This window comes from Talpa europaea, assembly GCF_964194135.1.
Source record: "Talpa europaea genome assembly, chromosome: 9".
Taxonomy (NCBI): Eukaryota; Metazoa; Chordata; class Mammalia; order Eulipotyphla; family Talpidae; genus Talpa; species Talpa europaea.
The window spans coordinates 11,475,450-11,493,363 of record NC_140076.1 but is presented as its reverse complement, the minus strand read 5'-3'; the positions used below and the strand labels follow the sequence as shown (position 1 = coordinate 11,493,363).

Here is a 17,914-nt window from a genome sequence, read left to right as displayed (position 1 = left end):
TTGATTCTCTTCCTGAATTCTGAGTCCTGGCCCCACACTGTCTGCAGCACCCAGCTGGCAAGAACTTAGCATTCAGTTTATGTTTGTAATATGAATGACAGACACTTCTCCTGTTCACTTTTGACTTTTCTTGTATCACGTGTATCTCAACTAAATTACTAACTTTTTTTGTTTGTTTATGCATTGAAGAACTGGGGTATAGGCCAGAGGTGTGGGGGTAGGAGGATTCACCAGAGACAGTGGGGAGTAGAACAGGCAGACTGACTGAGATACACTGCTGAGGGAAGCAGCGGGCGAGGCAGGAGAGGTCTGCTGCGCCATGTGGGTTAAAACCCTGGCCGGGTTCGAACTCAGGCAGTATCAGCAATAGTGCTGAGACTTAGCCCCTAGGCAACCAAGGAGGCTCAAATTATTGACTTTTGAAGGAAAGGAGTATGCCTTTTATACCTCCCACCCCGCACAAGCACTCAGTTCAGCAAAGAGCTGGGAAAATGCAAAGTAATTATTTTGTCGTATAAATGAATACATGAATGAATGAACAGATTTGTTGAATATAAGGGAGTAATAAAAAGTCAATGGATATTTGTACAAGGAAGGTCTAGTGAAGAGAAGCACCTTGGTTCTCTGTACTTTATAAGCCACAGAAAGGATTTTAGGGAGTTAAACTGAAGTCCCACTGGTCAGGGCTAGAGTGGGGCATGGCACCCAGAGCCCCAGGTCACCTGCTCTGTATCCTCACAGCGTCCTCCCTGCCTACCCCCCCTGACTACTTGTCTTTGACCTCTGCCAGGAACCCCTCCGGTGTGTCTGAGTGAGGCCTGTGTCTCAGTGACCAGCTCCATCTTGAGTTCCATGGACCCTGCCGTGGACCCCTGCCAAGACTTCTTCACCTACGCCTGTGGTGGCTGGATCAAAGCCAACCCTGTGCCTGATGGCCACTCACGCTGGGGGACCTTCAGTAACCTCTGGGAACACAACCAAGCCATCATCAAGCACCTCCTGGGTGAGCATCTGCAGGGGGACAGTGAATAGGCCACGGAGGGGAGGTGGTCACTGGGAGGAGGTGGTCAGCTGGAGCTGCTCGGCCGGCCCAGTTAAAGGAAGAGCTTAGCAGAATGGGAAACTGAAGCCTTTGGAATAAGTGTAACAGGACTAGACTTTTGCCCCTTCCCACGTGTGATCCTGAGTAAGTTGCTGATCTCCCAACCTCACTGTCTTCGTCTGTAAAATGGGACTGTTGGTTCCCAAACTGCAGAGGTTTGGGAACCAGAGCTCACAAGTGTGAAGCATCGGCGTGGTGTGTGACGTGGTAGGACCATAACATCTGGTGCTGTGGTTGTGGCTTCTCGCTCCGACTGAGTGTTGGGATAGTATTGACAGATGTAGGAAGTTATGAGCAAAAGGAGTCCAGGCTGAGCACAGTAGATGAGAGTCTAAGGTTGTAACCCCCAGACAAGCTATAACAACAGTTTATCTGAGGCTTAGTCACTGCAGGAGGGACTCTTCCCTGCCCCTGTGGCAAACAGGCTTGGAGACAAGCCATCCTACCAGGGTTCTCTTTGCTCCCTCTTAGGCCTCCAGAGGTCATCTAGTTGACCTTGGTGTTGGGTGTCTTATCCTTAGGTTAGAATCCTATGTCTGTCTTATTTGTAGCCATGTTATTTGCAAACATAGTTAATGTTTGTTGAATTAACATTTGCCCATTGGGGTCCTGTTGTGAAATCCCAACACCCCATGCTATAGAGAGGTCCTGACTCAAACCCCTTAGCAGCCGGGCCCTTGGCTGGACTCTCTCTCTCCTGCCCCTATGACCATCAATGCTGAGCCAGGCTGCATCTTGAAAAACCAGTCAGTCAACCCATCAGTGACAGCACTTTGTTTCAACAAATACTTTAAAGGAAGGTTTTTTGAAAACCCTCAAGATACTCAAAAGCAGGTAAATATAGAAAATACCTCAAAGGGGAGAGAGCTTCTCAAAGGGACAGAACCCTTCCTGTAAGATAGGGGAAAGTCTAATTTGACAATTGTTTCTTTGAGATGAAAGTGGAAATAAGCAAACCAGGAAAGGATGGGTTTCCTTTCTTTCCCTCCCCTGCCCCAGGGCCATGACTGCTGCTGGGTGAAACCCATTAATGTTCCTGCAGTGGCCCCTGGATGCCTCCTCAGCCACATACCCTCCTGGCCAAGCTTGAGGTGGGACTGAAGCAGTGCTCTCTGTCTGGAGCAGCATAGCCCCACCCCCACCCCACCCCTCATCTCTGAAAGGAAACCAGCCTCTCATTCCAGAACTCGAAGGCACTTATGTTGGTGGTGGCCAGCCTGGAATTCAGCTGTATCCTTCCTTCACACCTGGAGACACAGCAGGGGGTGGGGGGTGGCAGGAACCATGGACCAAGCAGGGAGGTATAGTACAGCTGGGGTGGCTAGCACCTCTGCTCCTGGCTCCAGGATCTGGTTCAGATTCTGCCACCTACTGTGTGATTTTGAGTCCATCACATAAACGCCGGCTTCTGCTCTCATCTGTGCAGTGGGAACCAGCCCCCTCCAGGCTATGAAATGAAATGGAAACATACATTTAAACTGCTTTTTCTAGACCTGGCTTGTGGTGGTGGCTTCTGTTTATGTTATTGCTGCTGTGCATCCTTGACCTTTGCATAGCACTTTACAGTGGACAGAGCTGTTTTGTGGATGTCATCCCATTTGAATCTGTAGGATAGGAGCTAAGAAGGTAGTGTTCCCCCCATTTGCTAGAGGAGGAAGCAGTCCCCAAGACAGATAGTGAGTCGCAGAACTGGGACTTGCTGGCTCCTGGCCACATGTCCTTTCCCCTGTCCTACACCCCTCCCTCAGGTACCAGGGACAGCATGGCCCCTGCCCTTCACTTACCCCCTGTGGGGAGAGGCTGCAGGACAGAGAGAGCATTGAAGGTCTGATTAAAAGGGAAGGAGACTGACGTTTGTTGAGTGTCTGCTACACGCCTTGCCCCGATCTTGCTTCCTCTCCACTGCCATCGGAACAGAAACGGCTTGAGGCCTGGGGAGCTGTCAGCAGTAAGAGGGGGCAGTGGAAGAAAGGTGGATTGGCCCTCTGGCTGGCTGGACCTGGAACTAGGCCTCGTGTGTGGTGCCTATGGATCCTGATGGGCTAGTCCTGGGGCTGGTCCTTAGCAGGAGAACCTGGGTCCATACCACGGTTGCATCCATCCCCCTGCCCCACCTCCTTGCAACAACCCTGACCCTGTGGGTCAAGATGTGGATAGGAACAGACCAACCAGAACCATGTGTCCAGGCTCTGACCCCAGGCCATGGGCTGGTGCTATCAGGGGACCAGACTGCAGTCCTCTGAAGTCAGGCCGACCTGGTGTGTTAGCTTATCCCGCGTGACCTTAACAGTGACAAGCTCCTCTCCAGCTTGGCTTCATTGTGAAATGGGGATAAGGGTGCCCTCTAATGCCCTAGGTTTCTGAGAGAAGTAACTTATACATGATGTCAGAGCACTGACTCCTAGTCAGTGCTCAGCAGCCAGGCTGCCCTGCCCAGCTGCCCAAGGCACATGCCAGGTGGGTGACTTGGGAACCACTCCCCTCTCAGGGCCTCAGCCTCCCCTATAAAGTGGGAGCTAACTCAGAGCCTTGAGAAGGATGGAGGGATGGTCTAAGGATATTTGCGTGGCCGAAGAGAACACTGCTATGGCCCCAGTTATCAGGGAAGGAGGTGATTGTGTTACTCCTTTAATCAGTGGAGTAGGCCTGGAGTAGCCATCTCTGCCTGTTTTACACAAATACAAACGGAACAGTGGAGCTGGGATTCAGGCTCAGGACTGTGGGGCCTCAGACCTGTGGCCTTACTGCTGATTCTGCTAAATCAGCTTGGCCAGGCGGAGGCCACAGCACAGCCCACAAGTGTGATCCGCCAGTTCCTTTCTCCACTGGCTGCTTGATTGAGCTGGCCAGGCCAGGCTGGGCGAGACCTGGCTCAGCCTGATGGACACAGTGACTGGGGTCACCCTCAGGTCATAATGACCAAGAGCTTCCCCAGGAGGCCCTTCCTGGGGCCCCTTTCCCCAGGCTTACTCCTGGGGACAGGTCAGGGAAAGGTCCCTCTCCTGTGGGCCTTGCTACCTGGAAAACCCCTGCAGGGGCAAGAGGCAGGTGAGTAGGTGACAAAAAATGCAGGAGTGTGGGCCAGTGCATTCTTGGGCTAAAGGCCAGGCTGGATTCAACTTCCCCAAGACAGGGGGTTCAGCCAGCAGGTCTCAGGAGGGAGCTAGAGCTTCCCGGGATTGGATCACGCAGGGGTGCCTGGACGGTCCATGCTGGGGTGCGCTGCTCTAGGTGCAGGGAGGAGGAGGAACACGCAGAGCGCCATTGGGGATGTGTCAGCTGACCAGCAGCACAGCAATTACCTCAGCTTCCCGGTAACCTCAGGCAAGACGCCCCTTCTCTGCACGGTGAACTCACTCTGAGCCCCTCAGAGGAAATCCAGACAGATCTGTGTTGATCTGTTTTGAACAAGGTATGTCCTTGTAGCCCACTGAATTGAGGGGGTGACTTGAGCTGCCTCAGATGACTGGGCTGCCTTCCTAGGCCTTAGGGAGACAGCACAGGAGCTGTACTTCATCAGGGAAAGGATAGAACTGGAACCATCATGCCTTAGGCTGCGCCTCATCCTAGGCTTTCTAGCTGGTGCTTTTAGTAGAGACTCTGCCGTCTGCAACACCCACTGCATCAGCTCCCAGTTCTGCAGGCTCCTCTCAGACAGCTCCCCGCCCCGCCCCTCCCCCCTCTGTGCCTTCCATGGCTGCCATAGGGCTGCCCTCCAGGCTTGAGCATAGTTGCATTCTGTGTGCCCATCATACTCACTTCACTGTATTTTATGGAAGATCCTGCTTGCAGAAGATGAACGCCCGCCTGTTGTAGCAACTTGAACAAGGCTGATTCTGTAAAGAAAATGTAGCTGTCTCTCCCTCCCCTCCCCCCAGAGCCCGTGTCCCTGAGAAATACAGACAAAGAGTCCCTCCAGGTGGCGTCCTGTGTGTCCATGTCAGTGGTTTGGTGATTAATCTTGTGATTAATCTTGTCACCTGTGACATCATTTAGAGTTTTTGTTTTTCCAATATTTATTTTTTTAAAGATTTGTTTTTATTTATGCATACAAGAACTGGGGTGTAGGCCAGAGGTGCGGGGGGTGAGAGGATTCACCAGAGACAGAGTTGGGAACAGAACAGGCAGATCTACTGCCTTTGTCTACAGGCAGCTACACTGCTGAGGGGAGCAGCAGGCGAAACAGGAGAGGTCTGCTGCGCCATGTGGGTAGCTCCCTGGCTGGGGATCAAACTCATGCCACAGTGGCTGGCAATAGCTTGATAGCCCTGAGACTTTAACCCCTGCACCATCAGGGAGGCCCTGTTTTTCCAGTATTTAATGTCTGATTTAGTTTCCATCTCCCTGTGCATACTGGAGCTTTAGGGACCAGATCAGCCTCTGAGACAATTTCTGTCTAGTTTGGCATCTACAGCATTAGGTCCATCTTTCATGTTTAGAGAATGTTTATATGGATGGATGGATCACCCAAGGGTGAGAGGGTGTCCAGGGCTCCCTGGGGGCAGCTGGTTTTCTGAGCCAACCTGCGGCAAAGGAAGGGAAAACAGAGAGAGCTCAGACTCCTGTCGTGGCCCTGGCCTCTTGGGTGACCTGCACAGGTTACCCAACCTCTTGCCCATAAATTGGGTGTGATGCTGTTAACACCCACTTATGGAAACTCTTCTGATAAGATGCACACACACAGCCGCAGCCACCCAGAGGGAGCTTCAGGATGCCTGGGCCCGAATCCCAGCCTGCAGCGTGTTCACTCTGCCTCCCCGGCTAGTCCCTTGTCTCCCTGAGCCTTGTTTTCCTTCTTGATAATGTGTTGTGCTGCTATCCATCACGGGGCCGTGTGTGATGCGGAGACCTCAGTTCAGGGTCTGGCCTGCGGTTGGCACCAGACCAGGGCAATGGTCTCATCATTATTTTCGTTCTCCTGCAGGAGGCGCCTCCTTTATCAGCGCCCCACTTCCCCTCCCAGGGCGGGGCTCCTGAGACTTAAGACAGGCTGGGGTTTGATCTAAAACAAACAGTGGGCCTGCCTGCTGAGGAGTTGAGGCCCACACGCTCCTGCCCAAGTGTTCTCACTGCAGCCTGGGGAGGGAGGGACAAGAATTCCCAGCAGCCCCCCTTCCTGGAGCACCCCCGCCCTGTCGCCATTCTGTTCGCCTGGGCATTGTTTCCTCCTGGGGAGTGACATGGGAGCGCATGTTCCAATAAAAACTCCCAGAGGAAGAAGCATGTCGATTAAATGACATGCTCTCTTCCCATTCTGGGCCTGCAGGGAAGTGACTGAAGGAGTTTCTGGAATTCAGGTTCCCGGGAGGAAAGTACCCAGGCATTTGGGAGTCCTGTTGTCTGGCCCTGGGCTGCCACGTTACTTCTCTTCTACTGCAAGTGCCACCTTCTCCGAGTGCGGCCCTGGCTCCACCCTGGCAGCCTCCCCATGGGCTCCTCTCCCTGCCCCCGGGGAACCTTCTTCACAGACATCAGCACAACACAAAACCTCCTAATACGAAACCAAGCCTCCTCCCTTCGGCTGAAGTGATGGGTGTCTTTCTCCATAGAGGTCCCAGATCACTCCATTCACTACTCACTCACTCACTCACTCACTCACTCCTGACAGGGCCCACTCGCCTGTCGTTCCCTGCTCTACCTTGTCTCCTGCATCCCAGAGCTCAGGCGAGGGTTCCCCAGGTCCTGCATCCTCCCTCAAGGCCTCCTGGGCTTTCTCCTCATGGCCTCTGCTCCAGTGTGTTATCATCCGCCTTCGTAATGATCTTTGGGCTCTGTCTCACCCACAGGCTGCGGGCAGTCTCATGTTGACTGCCTCTACCACGCCCAGTCTAACAGTCCCTGAACCACATGACCTTAATAAACATTTGTGGGAAAGCCAGTGGACTTGACTCCCAGGATGTGGAGCTTGAAAGAAGGAAGTTTGACCGCATCTGGGGTAGCTGCTCGGTAGAGAGACTTTCCTCCCCTTCCTGGGGGTTGTGGGGGTGTGCCCAGGTGCCAGGACACTCAGCAGCCAGCTGCCCCTGGTCTCCTATCTCTGTGGCCTTGGGGCCGTGGGGAAGGGAGGAGCCAGCCCTCTCGTGGTGGGAGCACACAGAGCACACTCCTCCAACGCAGGCCTGGCATTTCAGGGTCATGGCCGGAGCCAGGGGATGGTAAGACGCTGCATCCAATGTCTGGGAAGCTGTTGGTTCTTGTGTTTTCCTTCTGAGCACCTGGCGAGCAGGGAGCCAATGTCACAGAAACAAGGCCCTGGCTCACAGCGGGTGTTAACCCTGGAAGGGCGTTTAGGCCATGTGTGTCCCCTGGGCCATCCCTTCTGCCAACCCAGGGATAGTCTGAGAATCTGAACCTCATAGGGGAGAGACATGGCCTCCTCTTATTTGTGGGTCAGCTAACATGAAGTGGTTGGCCACTTTGCCCCAACTCTGCCAGGGCAGACAAGGGCCCCAGTGAATGAGCATCTCACTCCTGCCCACATAGCCTTGCTCTGTTTACGGCTGAGAGTGCCCTGCTCTGTGGACTCACCCAAGGCCACCCAGGGAGCAAAGGGGGGTACATTGCAGCTCTGCCATCTCTACTCATTCCAGAAAATTCCACGGCCAGTGTGAGTGAGGCAGAAAGGAAGGCTCAAGTTTACTACCGTGCGTGTATGAATGAAACCAGGATTGAGGAGCTCAAGGCCAAGCCCCTGATGGAGCTGATTGAGAAGGTGAGATCCCCAGGTGGACACCCCCTGGCTCTCCTCCTGCCCCCTGACCCCAGCTCCTGCAGCTGGATTGTAAAGCCTGCCGTGTGTGTCCGTGTGTGTGTGTCCGTGTGTGTGTGTCCATCCGTGTGCCACAAAGACCAGTCTTGGTTTGAGATCCCAGACAACTGCTCTTGTGATAACGGTTGGAGTTAGCCTGAGCTTTATTTTTTTTATTATTTTTTTAAAAAGATTTATTTATTATGCAATAAGAACTGGGGTGCAGGCCAGAGGTGCAGGTGGTGAAAGGATTCACCGGAGTTAGAGTAGGGAGCAGAACAGGCGGAGCGACTGAAACACACTGCTGAGGGGAGCAGCGGGTGAGACAGGAGAGGTCTGCACCATGTGGGTTGCTCCCTGGCCGGCCGGGGATCGAACTCGTGCTGCAGAGGCTGTGGACAGCTTCACAGTGCTGTGCCTAACCCCTTGCGCCACCAGGGAGGCCCTGGCCTGAGCTTTAAAAGCCCGTTCATTATGAATTTACGTTATGAATTACTCAGTGGGGCCAGGTGTCTTCCTCAGATTTACACTTGACCTGGTGGCCATTTTCTACCCCTGCCCCACCCTGCAAGCAGCGTCCCAATCCTTTATGCCAGGGTGCCTGTGGGACTCTGTCCCCTCTCCCTGTGTGCTGGGCCCCCAGCAGGAGGCCACCAGAAGCCTCTCCTGTGTCTGCATGTCAGTGTCTGTTGTGGATGTCTCTCACGCCTGTGGTGTCTGTCTCTACATCTGTGCGTGGGACAGTGGCCATATTTACAGGGAAAATGTTTCTCTGAGTTGCTGCTGCCATTTCCATGTTTGTGTGTGAGTCGGGATATGTGTGTTCCAGAAGGACCCACAGAAAGTCGAGTCCTAGGGAGGACACGCACCCTACACCCTGGACTCCCGTTCCTGCTACAGAGGAGAAGTCATTCTTCCTGGTGCCTCCAGGCAACCTTGGATGGAGTCCGATGGGGCCCCCAAGGGTGGCTGTGGATGTTTACTGGCTGCCCATCCCCCCCCACCCCCCCACCCCGCCTCCCTGGAGGCCCCGCCCCCAAGCTCTGCTTGGGGGACACATTGAGGCAGGGTGAGGACTGAGGGCACGGGGGGCTTCCCAGTTTCTCCTCCCTGACACAGGCCTACATGCCTGCATGTGCACAGCTGGGTAAGATGGAGGAGATTAAATAAGATCCCAGACCTGAGGACTGTAGTAGCCCATATGGAGCCTTTCCTTCCCATACACACAGTTGAATTCATGTTTCACAGCAACGGCACTCACATGATCAGTATTAATGAATATTAATAAAGTGGAGTGTGCAGGGGTCTCGCTCCCAGCCCCGGCCCCAGCCCCCAGGGAGCAGCCCCATGTGGACTCGTGGCTCACTGTCTGGGAGAAGTGTTTGCTCCACCGGGGGCCTCCAGTTCACTGGTCAGATGCCCACTAAAGAAAGACCATCCTTTCATTGGCCCTGGAGGCCCCAGGGTCACAGAGCAAGTCAGCAAAGGCCAGATTCACCCCAGGCCTCCTTGCCACATCATCACTTTCCCATTTCCTCTCCCACCTCACAGCTCGGGGGCTGGAACATCACAGGCCCCTGGGACAAGGACAACTTCCAGGACACCCTGCAGGTGGTCACCTCGCACTACCGCACTTCACCATTCTTCTCCGTCTATGTCAGCGCCGATTCTAAGAACTCCAACAGCAACGTGATCCAGGTGAGCTGGCCTGGAACCAGGAAGAGGGAGGGGCAAGAGCCACAGCATTTTGAGTTTAGCCAGTGCTGGGGCGGGGGTGGGGGAGGTGCGGGGGCACTTGGCAGGCCAGGCTTCTGGATTCTGAGCCTGGGTTGTTTCTGGTAGTCGCCAACCGTGACATGTTTGGAGGCAAGAAGTTGTAAAAGAGCAGACTGCCCTCCCTGGGTTCACAGATGACTCTGCTGGGTTTTGATGGGTCACTGTGGACCCCCCAGAGCGACAGGTTGAGGCATTTGCCTGAGGTCACACAGTGAGGGAGTCAGCTGCCAGGCATAGCTGGAGCGACCTCTCCACCTCAGCCTCAGCCTTTGTGGCTCTGCTTGGCTTGGCTTTGCACCCACCACACCCAGGGGAGTCCCAGCACTGGCTCGCCCACTCCAGATGCAGGAGTGAGAAGCCCAGGCGGAGGGCGTGAGGGCTGCATTTCCACCTGTCTCTGCTACTCCCTCACTGTGACCTCAGGCAAATGCCTCAACCTGTCTGAGCTGAACTTTCCTAATCAAGCAAATGAACTATCTCTAGGTATGTCAGGGTGTCGTCATAGGCTCTGGTGGTGTTTCTGACCCCTACCTGCCTGGCTCTCAGCAAGCCCTTTTCTGGTACTCTCCTGAATCCCAGGTTAGGAAGTTCCTTATTTCCAGATGAAGAACCTGAGAGTCAGAAAGGTTTAGTAACTTAACTAAGGTCACACAGCTTGGGAATGACTTAACCACTGCATCACCTGAGGAAGCGTTTGATGACACAGGTCCTTCCCGAGGCCAGGAGATGTGAAGAGGAGAATGATTCTATCCTGGTCAGGGGGCTTGAGTCCCTGTGCTGTCCCCAGGCTGGGCAGGAACACAGTGGGCCCGTCGCAGGGGCTGCCTCAGCTACCAGCTTGTGCTTCTGTTGGGACCCTCCACTGGTTGCACAGTGTCCGGGGCGGGGGGGGGGGGACAGGGGCAGAGGCTAGTGGGCAGGTGAGTCCCCCTCACACCCTCCTTTCTCTCCAGGTGGACCAGTCTGGCCTGGGCTTACCCTCAAGAGACTATTATCTGAACAAAACTGAAAATGAGAAGGTGAGTTCACCTTTCCAGAGAGAATGACTCCCACACCACCACCCGGCCTACTCCCCACAACATCCCACCTCTCCCTGTGTCCCCCTGTGCAGGTCTTTGAAAAACACGTGTTCCTTACCTATGGGTTACAGGCAGTCCCTGGCATGGGGACACCTCCAGGCTTCCCACAATTAGGCACCGTGGGTGCAGTGGGCAGGGGACAGGTGTTGTTGGTGCCCATTCTAAAGCAAGACAGTGATAACGGCCACACTATTTGTGGGTGCTCGGCCTTTTATATCCATCTCTTCTGCCCCCCAAGACCCAATAACCCTGCAGAGACTGGATGTCTCTGAACTCACCGGATCTGTCCCATGGCTGTGGCTTTTCCTTGCCTTTTACAGAGGAGGGAATGAGTTTCAGAGATACGGAGTGGCCCCTATGGAGCTTGCACAGCCAGTAAGCGATGAGGCTGAAATTCACATCCAGATCCCTGAAAGTCCATGCCCATCTCTCCCTGGCTGCCACCCCTGATCCTCGGGGGCCAGGGGACCTTGCTGAAGTTCACTGTCTGTTCTTTCCTTATTCCACCTGCTTGTATTGAGCAAGCATCTACTAAGTACCTAGTTGTCTGGAGACAGTGGTGAAGACACAGCCTGCCTCATGGTGCCAGGATCCCCACTAATGGCTTTCATATGTCAAACAGCCAGGAGGGATAGCAGGGACCAAGCCACAAGGGACGTGTGGGCTTTACCCCGAGGGCTGCTGGGAGTCCCCAGAGAGATTACATTGGAATCATTCTTGCTGCTGGTTTCCAGGGTGTCTCCTGGGTGAAGCCTCCACTCCCTGTCCTGGGCTAAAGCCAGTAGTGATGGGGGTAGTGATGGGCTGCAGCTCCTAAGAGTTTGGGGTGCTGGCCCCACAGGTGCTGACAGGATACCTGAACTACATGGTCCAACTGGGGAAGCTGCTGGGCGGGGGGGACGAGGATGCCATCCGGCCCCAGATGCAGCAGATCCTGGACTTCGAGACGGCGCTGGCCAACATCACCATCCCCCAGGAGAAGCGCCGGGATGAGGAGCTCATCTACCACAAAGTGACAGCAGCCGAGCTACAGGTAACCCGCCAAGGCTGGGACAGCCACAGGGCTGCAGGGCAGAGGGTGAGGGGCCACAAGCTCTAAACCCAACCCATCAGACCCTCAGCACCACCCTGTGAAGCAGGTGTGATCGTCATCCCCGGTGCACAGGTGGAAAAACAGGCTCAGAGAGGTCAAGTTAGCTGCTGAAGTCCACACAGTTCATCTCTTGCGCTACGCCAGGCTGCTTTTCTGTGACAGCTTTTCCCGGGGAGACTCACCTTGATCGAGCTTTGCTCATCTCTCAAGCACCGAGCTCATGGAGCCTGGGGTACAGCAAACAATAAACAAGGGGTGGGTTCTGTCCTTTCTTCTCCCTTTCCCAAGCCAGGAGGTTCCGGGGTGTGTTCAAGGCCGTGGGCGCCTACGTGACTGGGGAGCTGCACACTGGACTTACTGAAGCTCTGCTCTTGCCCATGTCCCCCTGTGACCTCCTAGCGGCGTCACAGGGTTGGGTGCCCTGTGCCAGGGATAGCCCATTGAGAAAGTCCCCTCTGTAGGTCAGCCTCAGCCCAAGGCTGCCCCCTGGTGGCTGCCTGGGAGTCACGGGTGGTGAGCAGGTACCCTGCCCTGTCCTCCTTCCAACTTCCTCCGGTGCTGCAGTCCTGCCTTACCCCAGACCCCCAGGTTTGCAGAGGAATCAGCCAAGTGGGCTCAACCAATCTTCCTGTTTCCTGCCGTTGCCTGAGAATACTTGGCTGGACCTTGCTCCCCCTCTGGAGAGCATGTCCAGGCCCCCAGTGTTGGGGCTCCATCAAAATGGTTCCTCCCTTCTTCTCTGCCTTCTGCCCAACCCAGTCCTGCCTGGCAGAGCTGGGCTCACCTCCTCCTCTCCTTGCAGGAGGAACACCAAGACCCCTAGCCTTTATCTCCCTCAATTCCTCTGCCCATCAGGAGTCTACAGGGCCACCTTGGGTCCTTGCTCTTGATGTGCTTCAAGAGAGCCTGGCTCCTTCTGTGTGTCACAGCCCATTAGGTCCCCAGAGATGTTGGCATCAGGGAGAGTGGTGCTAGGCGGGTTGTTGTGGACATCAGCAGCCTGTGATGGGCTCCATCTGGCACTGTTTTTTCTCCCCGGAACCATGAGGTCGAGGGAAATGCTATTTGTGCAGTATGGTTTGCTTTGCTCCAGCTGCCCTGTTCTCAGCCCCAGGGGGGGCCCAGTAGTCCCTCAGCACCCCACAGTTGCCAGGAAGGCACAGTGCCCCTGAGCACATCAGCCCCAGCCAGGCGTCCTCTCCTGTCACTTTTGCTGCACCCTTCGCAGCAGGAAAAGCTCCTCTCTCCAGCTGCACAACTGCCAGGCTGGGGAAGACTTTAGCAGCGTCAGCAGCAGCCTGGAGGCATGTGGGCCCTGGGCTTGGGGTCAGAGGCTGCTCCAGCCCCGCCCCACTATGACCTGCGTGACCATGGACAAGTCCCCTAACTTGCCTCTCTGAACCTTGGTTTCCCCGCTCGTGAAGTGGGGCTTTGTGTGTTCATTCACCCCTACTCTGTGCCAGAACCAGGCCACGGGAGACCTGGGCCTGGTGAGGACCAGGGTCTTCACTAAGTTAGGGTCCTTTGAAAACAGGCTGAAAAGCCTGGAGTGTCTCCCAGGAGAAATGGGCATACATATATAAAAAAACAGTATCAACGTTTAAGACATTATGAACCCCTGAGGCTTGGTGTCCTAGAGAAAATCTCTACCTACTGGGCTGTGGGGATGACAGGAGGCAAAGACTGAGATTCCACTTGGCAAGTTGGCACTCATCGTGAAAACGTCACTAGCATTATTCCTTCGTCACTAGTGTGCCAGCCAAGGTCCCCAGCACAGACCAAGTTGACTCTCTCTGCCCTGGGACAGACTGTCTGGCTGTTTCTGGTGTCTGGAAATTTGATTTTCTTCCCGTACTCCCTGGAACTCAGGGAAAGGCTCCTGCCTCCACTGAGTGGTTCTGGTCCAGCTCCCGGGGGAGTTTGTGTTCAGAACCATGCACCGGACATCCTTGTCTTGCCTCTCTGGGATCTGAGGATGTTCCCCACTTCTTTCTAGGAACTTGCCACACAAAAACTTGTTTGGAATTGTGCCCCCTCCGCCGCTTCCAGGTCTCTACTCAGAGGAAGCCCAAGAGCACCAGCAACCCCATCTTTGCCTCCTCTGCAGCCTCCTGGCCACTTGGTGGCCAGCTGTGTCCTCTGGTCCATCTCCATGGAGACGGCCCCGGCACACATGTTTAAGTTAGTTCACCGAAGCAGTAAAGATTGAAAATGTGAAAATTCATCATACATATTATCTCGGGACTGTGGGAATTTACCTGCACAGAACACCTGCTCTTCCTAAAGGGACAGGCTTGTGCTCAGTCGTAGGATGTGTCACCACCTGCTCTCTGGGTCCTGATTAGACAGTTCCAGTTGCCTGCTGTTTTTGAGGCTTTTATCAGTTATAGAAACAATGACATTTTGTAAACTTGGCTGTTTTCCCAGGCATCCCCGTCAGCGGGTTATGCCATCAGGGAGGTGTAAGCATTGAGCCCAGTTCAACCTTGTCACAGGGACACCTGCAGGTTCTATACCCACAGAAATGTGAAGGCAGAGCCCCAGCACCTATCTGCCTGAGCAGAAAAGCGAGGGAGAGAGGAAACAAGATTTTTGAGCAAGTGGTCCCTGGAGGAGCAGAGCAGCAGTTTGGGGATGGGGGATTAAAGGGTGTTGCCCCTCATTTTATTTTATTTATTTATTTTTTAAGATTTATTTATTTATATTAGAACTGGGGTACAGGCCAGATGCACGGGAGGGTGAGAGGATTCACCAGAGACAGAGTGGGGAACAGAACAGGCAGACTGATGAAATACACTGCTGAGTGCTGAGGGGAGCTGCGGGCGCGACAGGAGAGGTCTGCCGCACCATGTGGGACCCTCGCCAGCCAGCCAGTATCAAACCAGCGCTGCAGAGGCTGCAGACAGCTTCATAGCGCGATGCTCAACCGCCTGCGCCACCAGGGGAGGCCCAAGCCCCTCATTTTAGAGAAAGGTCGCACAATAGCTTGAGGTCCCAGAGCTGACTCTTGGTGGTGACTCCAATCCAGGTCTCCTTCCTTGCTTAGCTTATCCCACTGCAGGGCAGGCTCACTGGGCTGACGTCTCCCAGGCACACCTCTTCCCGACCCTGGATAGATTACAGTGGCCATGGTGGGACTGTTTACCCACATACATTCTCAGCTTTTCCTTTCCTACTGAAGGTTATCATCTTACCCTTGATATTCCAGACCCCATGCCTGAGAAAAATCACCCACGCGCCAAAGCAATTTACACATATGGCCGTCACTCTAGAATTTACCAATTGTATATAGAAGCTTGTTGATGTTGCTGAGACAAGTGTTGCATAAACAAGAGCTAACTCTTGTTTCATCCTCATACATAACCCTATGAGGTGGGATTCATTACGATGATGATTCCCACTTTTCCATTGAGACCCCAAGGCAATCAGCTTACCCAAGATTATACAGTAAGAAAGCTGGAAAATGGCCCCAGACACTGAGCTGCAGGTTTTACACACTTGTATATTATAGGCGTGGCTGAGACTTAGTTTCTTCATCACTAAGGTGGAGATTGCAGTCCCTGCCTGCTAGGTGTCATGAGGTCCAGTGGAGGGAAGACATGTGAGTCATTTGCAAAAGATCCTGGTGCAGGAAAGGCTTGTCCAAGGGTAGCTGTTGCTGCTGTCTGTGTTTGTTCTTAGTCTGTCCTAGTTCCATTTCAAGTTACAGTTTGCTGTTTGGTTCCTTGGAGTTCTAGCTACAGTATCTCTGACTAATGTCTCTTTAGACACCTGCGGTACCGTCAGTGTCAAGCTCTAGTGCAAGGATGGGAAAAAAGATGACACCTTTGGCAGAAGAAACCCCTGGAGACTGGGGCCTGGGAGACACAGCCCTGTCAGGTCACGCTGTCCTCTTCCCTTCCAGACCTTGGCCCCTGCCATCAACTGGTTGCCCTTCCTCAACACCATCTTCTACCCAGTGGAGATCAATGAGTCCGAGCCCATTGTTGTCTACGACAAAGAGTACCTTGGCCAGGTCTCCACCCTCATCAACAACACCGACAAGTGGTAAGGGACCCCCCAGGGCCCTGGTACTGGTCTCTCGCAGACATACCAGTGGATCACACACTACTGCCCTCCTCTCACGCAGAACAGGTGGAGGCAGCGAATGACAGACTAACAGGAAAATGGGCCATGGGGCTGGCTTTTTATGAGAGGCAGCAGGGCACCCAGGTCACAGGTTCAAATCCTAGCTCCTCCTATCAGCTTTGTAGCCTTGGGAAAATTTCTTATTCTTACTAAGGTTCACTTCCTTGTGTGAAAGAAGGAGGCACAAATAGCACCTGCCACATAAGGTGGTTGTGAGAACTGAGTGAAATAATCCATGTGAAGTATTGTATTTTAACATAGTGCCTGACCCAGAATGCGACCCAGTAAATGTTAGCTAATGTTTTTAGTTAATAAATGATAGGCTTTTTTTTTTTTTAAAGATTTATTTATTTATTTATACAAGCACTGGGTACAGTCAGAAGAGTGAGAGAATTCACCAGAGCCAGAGCAGGGAGAAGAACAGGCAGAAGAACTGAAGTACACTGCTGAGGGGAGCAGCGGGCAGCAGGAGAGGTCTGCGCGCCATGCGGGACCCTCGCTGGTAGCCGGAGATTGAACTGGCACTGCAGAGGCTGCAGGCAGCTTTGCAACCCAGCGCTCAACTGCTGTGCCACCAGGGGAGGCCCTATGATAGGCTTTTAAATTTAAAAGATTTGTTGGGGGCCTCCCCGGTGGCGCAGCGGTTGAGCGCTGGGTTGCAAAGCTGCCCGCAGCCTCTGCGGCTCCGGGTTTGATCCCCGGCTGCTCCCCGGCCACCAGAGGAGGGTCCCACATGGTGCGCAGACCTCTCCTGCCGCCCGCTACTCCCCTCAGCAGTGCACTTCGGTCCTTCTGCCTGCTCTGCTCCCCGCTCTGGCTCTGGTGAGTTCTCTCACCCTCCCGTGCTTCTGACTGTACCCAGTGCATAGTGCATGTATTAAAAAAAAAAAAAAAAAACAAACAAACAAACAAATGAATAAAACATGCCTCTATTTAAAAAAAAAAAATAAAATAAAATAAAAAAAAAAAAAAAGATTTGTTGGGGAAATTTTTAAAGCTATAGGGAAAAAAATTTAATTACCCGAAACACTACCTTCAATCTCATTGGATGTTTATAGAAAGTCTATGTGTAAGGGATGTAGATTTTGTAATACATGGTTCTTATTCTGTTATCATTATGACTTGATGTCTAGACTATTTTCCCTTGAACTTTATCATAAGCATTTTCTGCCTGTCATCTCAAACTCTCTGCAGACCTCATTTTTCATGGCTGCATAGTATTCCATGGAATATACATATGCTTGTTTACTCACCTCCTCCCCCATTCTCACGCATTTAGATTGGTTCCAATTTAATGCTAGATGGTCACTGCAGTGGGCATTGCTTTGTGCTCAGGCAACTTCTTTGTAAAAGTAACAACAGCCACAGAGAGTTCTCTGTGCCTCAGAGTGGGGGTAATGAGAACTCTCCTCCATGGAGACCCTGGCCTGGCTGCCAAAGCTCCCTTCCTGCCCCTTCTGTTCCTAGCCTCCCTTTCCCACCTCTGATCTTCTGACCAGGACACCTCCACACTGGGCAGCCCCCTCCCCATTCCAGCCCGGTACCATATACCATCCAGGCTGCCACTGCTCTGCAACAAGCATGTACTGAGCACTTGTGGTGTACAAGTCATTACATTAGGCCCAGAGAGGGTTTCACCAGGACACCCAGGATCCCCCTAGATGAGCAGTAACCGGCCCAAAGGCAGCCCAGGAAAGGGCCTGAGATGGGAAGGCAAGGTCCAAGCACCCCTCGAGGTCAGCAGAAAATGTGCTGCAAGCTACAGGCTGCGGGCATTCCTGAGCCTGTGTGGTGTTCTTGCCCCAGCCTGCTGAACAACTACATGATCTGGAACCTGGTGCGGAAGACAAGTTCCTTCCTCGATCAGCGCTTTCAGGATGCCGATGAGAAGTTCATGGAAGTCATGTATGGGACTAAGAAGGTGAGTCTGTCCCTGTGCTTTCACATTCACTTGCTGAGCACCTGTTCTGTGCCAAGCCGTGGTTTGG

The 17,914-nt window shown here is 53.5% G+C and overlaps 1 protein-coding gene across 1 annotated transcript in view; it reads left to right on the top strand.

Annotated features, from left to right (window-relative positions):
- The window catches only part of ECE1 (endothelin converting enzyme 1), a gene marked incomplete at both ends in the record, with an annotated part of 45,018 nt that overhangs the window by 12,362 nt on the left and 14,742 nt on the right, over positions 1–17,914 (top strand). The window contains 7 exons of the mRNA XM_084242724.1: positions 791–1,003; positions 7,693–7,814; positions 9,402–9,548; positions 10,580–10,645; positions 11,547–11,738; positions 15,703–15,845; positions 17,733–17,847. Of these exons, the coding sequence (XP_084098850.1) occupies positions 791–1,003; positions 7,693–7,814; positions 9,402–9,548; positions 10,580–10,645; positions 11,547–11,738; positions 15,703–15,845; positions 17,733–17,847 (998 nt within the window). The remainder of the gene's footprint in view (positions 1–790; positions 1,004–7,692; positions 7,815–9,401; positions 9,549–10,579; positions 10,646–11,546; positions 11,739–15,702; positions 15,846–17,732; positions 17,848–17,914) is intronic.